This window comes from Aplosporella prunicola (assembly GCF_010093885.1).
Source record: "Aplosporella prunicola CBS 121167 unplaced genomic scaffold K452scaffold_4, whole genome shotgun sequence".
NCBI classification, from domain to species: domain Eukaryota; kingdom Fungi; phylum Ascomycota; class Dothideomycetes; order Botryosphaeriales; family Aplosporellaceae; genus Aplosporella; species Aplosporella prunicola.
The window spans coordinates 1422867-1431523 of NW_022983532.1; the positions used below are offsets into that span (position 1 = coordinate 1422867).

The 8657-nt window shown below is 41.6% G+C and overlaps 1 protein-coding gene across 1 annotated transcript; it reads left to right on the forward strand.

The window, feature by feature from the left end:
• Positions 1-7909: 7909 nt before the first annotated feature.
• On the forward strand, positions 7910-8581 carry K452DRAFT_295420 (uncharacterized protein; the record flags this gene model as incomplete). The annotated part of the gene is made up of 4 exons (XM_033541810.1): positions 7910-7925; positions 7987-8015; positions 8345-8432; positions 8490-8581. The coding sequence occupies 4 exons, from the start codon at positions 7910-7912 to the stop codon at positions 8579-8581; spliced, it is 225 nt and encodes a 74-aa protein (XP_033401577.1).
• Between the last annotated feature and the right edge of the window lie 76 nt (positions 8582-8657).

Here is an 8657-nt window from a genome sequence, read left to right on the forward strand (position 1 = left end):
TTCTTTTAGATAGCAGCATATATACCTCTAAAGGTAGCAGTAATCTAGGAGGACAAGCGGCGTCTAATTCCTCGCGCCTAGCTTCACAGATACTAATAAGATAGAGAGCCTTCTCGATCTCCTCTCTATCTTTAGAGATTATATAAAGATAGAAAAAATAGACTACTTAAAGTCTATCCTCGCTACGTAAGTAAAAGCTCTAGAAAATACCTCCTAGGTATATATACGCCTTTTCGATAAAAGGAATCGCTACTAATAGCGCTCCTACGACCCTAAAAGTACCTCTATTCGACGTAGAACCTCTAGCTTACCTCTCCTACCGAGTTATACTAGACCGTAGACCTTAGTTATTACGTAGTAGCAGGAATTCTCCCCTAGATCTAGCTCTATATTACGGGAAAAAACTTTTAGTATTCTTCGCTAAGAACCGTATAGACTCCTCTTAGTATCTAGTACCGCTCTTCTAAGTCTACCTATATATCTTATACCCGGAGGTTATCCCTACCCTCCTCTATATAGCTATTATAGACCGTAAAGGAAGTTAACCCGTAGGGTTAGAAAGACCTTATAGGAAGAAGGCCTATACGGGCCTAGAGACTATAAGGGCTTAGTAACTATAAGGGCCCGCGTCCCGTAAGGTACTAGTAGATACGTACTAGATAAGGCCGTAAGGGAACTAAGACTACAACCCTAGAAAGCCTATACGGGAATATACCCCGTAGGGACTTAGTCGACTAAGAAGATAAAGCCTATAGGAGATTACTATCTATAAGGGCGGAAGTAGCAAGCCGATAGTAAACCTATAGAGCGATTAAGGGTAAGGAACTTATCGCGCCCGCTTTACGAGATAAAAGGTATCTATTAGGTTGTAGAAAAGCGGTCGTTAGAAAAGTAGTATAGAAGTTACGTAACGGACCTATACTAGATTAACCCCCTTAGATTAATCTAACCTTCGGATTAATCTAGTAAATAGATTAATCTAATATTTCCTTTAATCTAAGTTATAATATATATTTAAGCTATACTCTCTAGTAGTAGATAGGACCTTTGTAGTTAACTTAAAGTATTAGTCTATACTTATAGTTTAATAGTAATACGCCTATACCCGATCCTTTACGTAACTTATCTCTTAACTTCCTATACTTCTTATCCTTTAAGGTAAACCCTTCGAACCTATTCACCCGCTAGGTAATTCTAACGCCTAGGCTAAAGAGGCCTCGTTACACTTTAACTACTATCCTTATAAGAAGGAAGGAGGATTTAATTCCGAGTTAAGATTAATTAGTAAAGTATCACCCCGCCCTATCTAACCTAGACAGGATAAGATATCGATAGTCGAAATAAACGACGGTAGTAGTATTCCCTAGGAGTAGCAATAGTAGTAGCAGAGAAACCCTACAACCTTAGACGATATCTTCGCTATAATATAAGGTATACAGGGATAGATAGCTAACCTCTAGTCGCAACTAAATAATTAGATATAGGAGAACGCACGCCTCCGAGCCCGTATTAATTAGGGGCAAGCTCCGTAGACGGGACCCCTAGCGTAAGAAGCTACAAACCCGGCGGCTCTACTATAAGAAGCCTAACCGGCCTAACCTACGCCTATACCCGTTACTACGCTACCTACAGCTATACCGGCTACGTCCTACGCTAAGGTCCCGAAGCCTAATCTCTACTATAGAGACCGGCACAAGACCCAGAATTTCCTAACCTAGTTAGACGACTACCTCTACTTCTTACGCAGATAATTTACCGACGACGAAGAAAAAGTCCTATACGCTAGCACCTATCTACGCGGCGTAGCGGAGAAATAGTTCCGCCTAATAAAAAGAGAACGTTAGGAAAAGCAACTATAGGAACGGACCGATCGAACCTAGAAAGTCTTTAACGACTATCGAACTTTCGTTAAATATCTTAAAGAGGCTTTCGCGGATATCGATAAAACCCGTAAAGCTACGAGAACGCTTTAGACCCTAAAATAGAAAAAATCGGTATTAGAATATACTATAGACTTCTAGAACGTAGTATACGTAGCTAGATACTATACCGACTATACGCTTAGAACGTTCTACGCCTAAGGATTAAAAGACGAAATTTAGGAAGTAATAACCTACTATAAGGAGCCCGAGAATCTTACTAAAATAATCTAACTTACTACTATATTAGACCGACGCCGCTTATAACGTAGCTAGGATAAACAAGCTAATACGTCCCGATCCCTAAGGCCGAGGCATACCTAAGAAGGAGGTAACGCTATAGAATTAGATAGCTCATCCCGGGACAATAAGAATAAGAGTAAGAAAGGAAAAGGTAACCGAAAAGCTAATAATAAGTAGACCGACTAATAGAAGGAACGATTTAATAAAAACCTCTATATCTACTATAGTAATAAATAGGAACTAGGATACAACTACCCGTAGAATCCGCGAAATAAGAACAAGGGAAAAGAAGCCGCTACTACTAATCGAACTACGTTAGTAGTAGCCCGGAAAGAGCCTAAGCACGAAACGCTTAGTTAGACTATATACTATAACGATAACTACTAAATCTACTAAAGTAAGAAATTAGTAACAGGATAGTTTCTATATAAGCCGAAGAAACAAAACGCTAAAAGAATACGTAGAACGGATAAATAGGAAACACCTACTAAGGAAAAGATCTACGGATTCGTAGAAGAACTACCGGAAGACTCCCTACTAGTCGACAGCGATACGGGCGATTTCTACGATAATACGCCCTAATCGAGCCGTCAAGGGTCCGAGAAGGGATAGTTAAAAAACTAGACGGCCCTATATAGTAACTAACGGGACCCTTACAGGGGCCGAAGTCTAAGTCCCTAAACTAGGCGATTAGAACAGCGAATAGAACTATACCTACCGGAACGAACCTTTAGAAACACCTTGTAATTACTACTAAAATCAATAGGAAAAGCGCTAGAATTATAATAGACAGCGGAGCTAGCGGTAACTTTATCAGTCCCGCTTTTATTATTAAAAATCGCCTACTATACTAAGCTAAGAACGAACCCTACGCGCTTAACACGATTAACGGAACACCCTCTATATACGGAAAAGGATAGGTACGAATTAAAACTAACTAATTAACCCTTACTATTAGACCACACAAGGAGAAAATCAACCTAGATATTACAACTATCGCCTCCTATAACATAATCTTAGGAATACCATAGTTAAGAATACATAAACCTTATATTCGATAGAGAATAGGAGAAATTACGTTCCCGGACGAAGACTATAACCGACACCTTATAGAAGCCTAGCGGAAAACCGAGAGCTACGTAAGCGAGAGCCTAGAGAGCTAGAGGAAGGAAAAGCCAGAGCTTAAGAGTTAGAGCTAAAGTAGCCAGAACTAGAGAAGCCAGAGCTATAAGTACTAGAGCTCTAGAGGACCGAGCGTTTAAAACGGACCGAATAGTACGCGCGCTACCCAAAAGGACCCTTCGGAACAAGAACACAGGAACCCCGAACCAATCGAAATTAAAGAAATCTCCGCCGTAGCGCTTAAGCGAATAAGGCGCAGAGGAGAATAGATCTACATAATATATTTAAAGCCTAGTTAAGAAACGGAAAACCGAATTCTAGCACACATACAGGCTAATAGGCTAAAATCCGACGGTCCAAAACCGGCCGTCGGAGATAATCTAAACAGGATCAAGGAAGGTTACCTACTAGGGGGAAAACCTATACCTACGAAAGGAATATACCAGCTTAGTACGCCTCTAAAGCGAGAGAAGGAACCGCCTATTCCCGAACTAGAAACGGTACTAGAAGAATACTAGGATTACCGAGCAATCTTCTAGGAAAGAGATAAAGGCTAGTTACCGGAACACAAACCATAGGATCACGAGATACTATTATTACTAGGCACGTAGCTAGCGTTTAAGCCCATCTACGCGCTCTCCGAAAAAGAAAGTAAGGTACTAAGAGACTACCTAGATAAGAATCTCGAACGCGGCTATATTAGGCCATCAAGCTCGCCAGCCAGATACCCAATCTTATTTATTCCTAAGAAGAATAGTAAATTACGCCTCTATATCGATTATCGTTAGCTAAACGATATTATAATTAAGAACCGGTATCTATTACTATTAATTACCGAGCTCTAAGATAAGCTGCGGACGGCGAAATACTTTACTAAACTCGACCTTCGGGAAGGGTACTATCTAGTACGTATAAAGGAAGGTAAAGAATAGAAAACTATATTTAGAACCCGCCTAGGATATTACGAGTATACGGTTATACCTTTCGGTCTTACCAACGCCCTAGGAACGTTTTAAAGTCTAGTCAACGATACGTTACGCAACTACTTAGACGTTTTCTATATAGCTTACTTAGATAATATACTTATCTATTCGGAGACCCTAGAGGAGCATAAAGAACACGTTAGGAAAGTATTCTAGGCACTACAAGGTAAAGACCTGCAAGTAGCACCAGAGAAGTACAAATAGCACGTCTAAAGGACGGAATTTCTAGGCTTCGTCATCTCACCAGGACACGTAGAGATAGACGAAAAGAAGCTAGATACTATACGAGACTAGCTAATACCTAGAACTATTAAAGAAGTATAATCCTTCCTTAGATTTACTAACTTTTACCGGAAATTCATCTAGAAATACGCCGAAGTCTTAGAACCCCTCATAAGACTCGTACGAAAAGAGTATAGATTTAACTAGGAAGAAGCTTAGCAAATCGCCTTCAATTCGCTAAAACGAATATTCTACGAAGCTCCCGTCCTTAGGATCTATAACCCGGAACTACTAATCGTTGTCGAGACCGACGCTTCTAACTACGCTATTAGGGCTTATATTAGTTAACTAGACGAATAAGGAAAACTCTACCCTATCGCGTATTACTTACGAAAGATAACCCCACCGGAGCTAAATTACGATGTCTATAACAAGGAACTCCTAGCTATTATTACGGCTTTTAAAGAATAGAGACACTACCTTAAAGGGGCAAAATACCAGGTTATAGTCTATTATAATCATAAGAACCTAACTCACTTCACCACTACCAAGGAACTAACCCGAAGACAGGTCAGGTAGGCTAAAGAATTAGCGTCCTACAATATAAAAATCACCTACAGAAAGGGATCTAAGAACGCTAGAGCTAACGCGCTAAGCAGAAGAGCCGATCACCTCGTAGGGAAACCTAGTATTCAGCTAGCGGTACTACAGCAAAACGAGGACGGCTCCTTAGAACCTACAAGGGCAGTCGCCCCGGTATATCGCATAAAGCAATACTAGCTCGGCATAGAACCAGAGGGATACGTCCCGAGCAGACAGCTAGCACCGGCGATTAGACTCGAAAATAGTTCCTAGCTCGAAAAGATTCGGCAGGAATACCACCACGATACGATAGTATAAGAACTTATAGAAATAAAAGACGACCCAAGAGTAACAAAGGACTCCGACGGAATAATCCTATTTTTAGGGTTAGTCTACGTCCCCACAACGCTCAGAGAAGGCCTAGTCAAAGATATCTATAAGCTACCGGCATATAGTCACCAAGGAACCGACAAGATAATCGAACGAATCACCCGGCACTTCTACTTCCCAGGCCTCAGGAAAACAGTCTAGCGAGTAATCTCGCAGTATAATCTTTACATCCGAAGCAAAGCCGCAAGACACGCTCCCTACGGACTACTACAGCTACTTAAGGCGCCTAAGCGACTATAGCAGTCGATCTCGTTAGATTTTATCACGGATCTACTACCCTCGAAGGAGCTACTTACTAAGGTAAAATACGATTCGATACTCGTTATTATCGACAGGCTCATAAAGTACGCGTACTACCTACCTTACCTCAAAACGGTAAACGCGGAAGAACTTACCTACACGTTCCTCAGAATAATCCTCGGCAACCACGGGCTACTAGAAGAGCTAGTATCAGATAGGGATAAGTTATTTACCTCCTAATTCTAGCAGACTCTCACCCGTCAGCTTAGTTTAAAACATAAGATATCCACCACGGCGTACCCGCAAACAGACGGATAAACAGAACGAACAAACCAGATACTAGAGCAACACCTACGCTATTACGTTAACTACGCATAAGACAACTAGGTAGAACTCTTACCACTCGCCCAGTTCGCGTACAATAGTACCAAGGCAATAACCACCTAGGAGTCACCGTTCTACGCTAACTATAGATATAAGCCAACGGCTTATAACGAGCCGTAACTAAGCTAGTCGCTTACCCAGAAAGGAATCCTAAAAGCAGACTAGCTAAAAGAACTATATAAACAGTTAAGCCTCGACATAGAATATAACGGATTTCTAATATTAAAATATTATAATAGACGGCACCAGGAGGCACCAACCTTTAAAGAGGGGGATAAAGTATACCTTCTCAGAAAAAACATCCGGACGAAACGGCCAAATAATAAATTAGACTTTAAGAAAATTAGACCGTTCAAAATTAATAAACAAATTAGAAAAGTTAATTATCGTCTCAAATTACCGGATATAATAAAAATTTTCCTAGTCTTTTACGTCTTACTACTAGAACCGGCACTAGAAAACGCCCCTATAGTATAATAGACGGAAGAAATAATACCGGAAAACCCTAACGCCGACGAAAACTAAGAATAGACGGTATAGAAAGTCCTAGACAGCGGTTATATTAACGGTCAATTCCGCTATCTCCTAAAATAGGAAGGAAATTAGGATAATACCTAGGAACTACCTAAGAACTACGAAGGATATTAAGAGCTTATTAAAGAATTCTACCGCCGAAACCTAGATCGTCTAAAGCCGACACGTCAAATTCGCTAGGAAACGGATTAACCTCCTAGAAGGTAGGTATCCGCGCGAAATCTACTAGCTCCGACGTCTTAGGAGGCGTAGCAGAACTAGCCCTAGGAGAACCTATATCCGTAGGACCCGTAGCGGTATTAGCTAAGGACTCGCTACGCAAGCGCTTTATATACCGATTATCGCCCTTATCCTTAGGGTTAACAGCGTCCCCAGCCTTACAAACAGCCTTAAGACGCTTAATCTCTTCTAGATCCTCTACTATCTAAGCCTTACGATAAAGTATTAAAGCTCTACGACGCTCTAATAAAGAAGTCTATTTCTCCGCGCGCTCTAAACGGGCTATAGAAATACGGAGAGCCTTGTAACGAGGCCTCTTCAGCCTAGGCGTTGGAATTGCCTAGCGGGTAAGTAGGTTCGAAGGGTTTACCTTAAAGGATAAGAAGTATAGGAAGTTGAGAGATAAGTTACGTGAAGGATCGGGTATAGGCGTGTTACTATTAAACTATAAGTATAGATTAATACTTTGAGTTTACTACGAAGGTCCTATCTACTGCTAGAGAGCGTGGTCTATATACATGTAGGAGATGCTAATAATCTGGATCATATCTTTAGATTATAATATTAGATTAGGTATATAGATTAGTTCTAATCTATTAGCCTGTGCGTAGGGATCGTCCTAGGTTATGTAACTTTTCGTACTACTTTTCTGACGACCGGTTTCCTATAGCTTGATAACTAACTTCCCTTCGTTAGAGCGGACGCGATAAGTTCCTTATCCTTAATCGCTCTGTAAGTCTATTATCGGCCTACTACTTTTACCCTTGTAGACGATAATCCCCTATAGGCTTCTTGGGGTTGTGGCCTTAGTTCCTTTACGGCTTTACCTAGTACGTGTCTGCTGGTGCCCTGCGGGACGCGGGCCCTTGTGGTTACTAAGCCCTTAAGGTCTCTAGGCCCGTGTGGGCCTTCTTCCTATAAGGTCTTCTCGACCCTGCGGGTTAGTTTCCCTTATAGTCCGTAATACTATCCCCCTCCTTAAGGATCTTCGGCCCGAAGATTTCCCTTTAGTTATATATCTAGGAGTTCGTGTCGTTTCTTCATCCTTTTCTTTTTATAAGTCTTTCTACTATGGCCGGCGAGAAGCGTAAGCGTAACGACTAGAAGGCTGAGCGTAAGTCTCTAGCTTCTAAGATTGATCTTCTTAGAGATACGATGCCTGTTCCTTATACGGAATGTATGTTGTGGAACGTTCGTTATAAGGGAAGCGATCGTGAGGTCGTTTACAAGATAGATTTGGGTTATAAGCGCTGCGGTGAATGTACGCGTCGGGGCCTAATAGGTTGTAATAGTGGTGGTCTAGAGGATTCTAATTATAGGTTCCTTCTTCCCTTCTTTACGTAGTATTAACTTGTCTTAGTTGCCCGTCTACGGCGTGCCCTAGATAAGACGGAGTCCGAGGAGCAAATAGTACTAGATTTGTTATAGAAGAATATAAGCCGTCTTTAGCGCGTTCGTAAGCAGCGTGATTTACTAAAGCGTCGTGGTAATCTAATAATTTCTAAGAAGGCGAAGACGGTCGAGGATCTAGAGGAGATTAAGCGCCTTAAGGCTGCTTGTGAGGCTGGGGATGCCGTTAACCCTAAGGATGAGGGTAGCGATCGGCATATAAAGCGCTTACGTGGCGCGTCCTTAGCTGATACCTCTATAGGTCCTATAGATGTGGGTTCTCCTAGGGCTGGTTCTACTGCGCCTCCTAAGATGTTAGAGCTGGTGGATTTCGCGCGGATGCCTGCCTTCTAGGAGGTTGATCCGTTTCCTGGCGAATTTGACGTGTCGGCTTTAGGCGATCTGGATTTCGGCGGTGGAATTCTCTAAT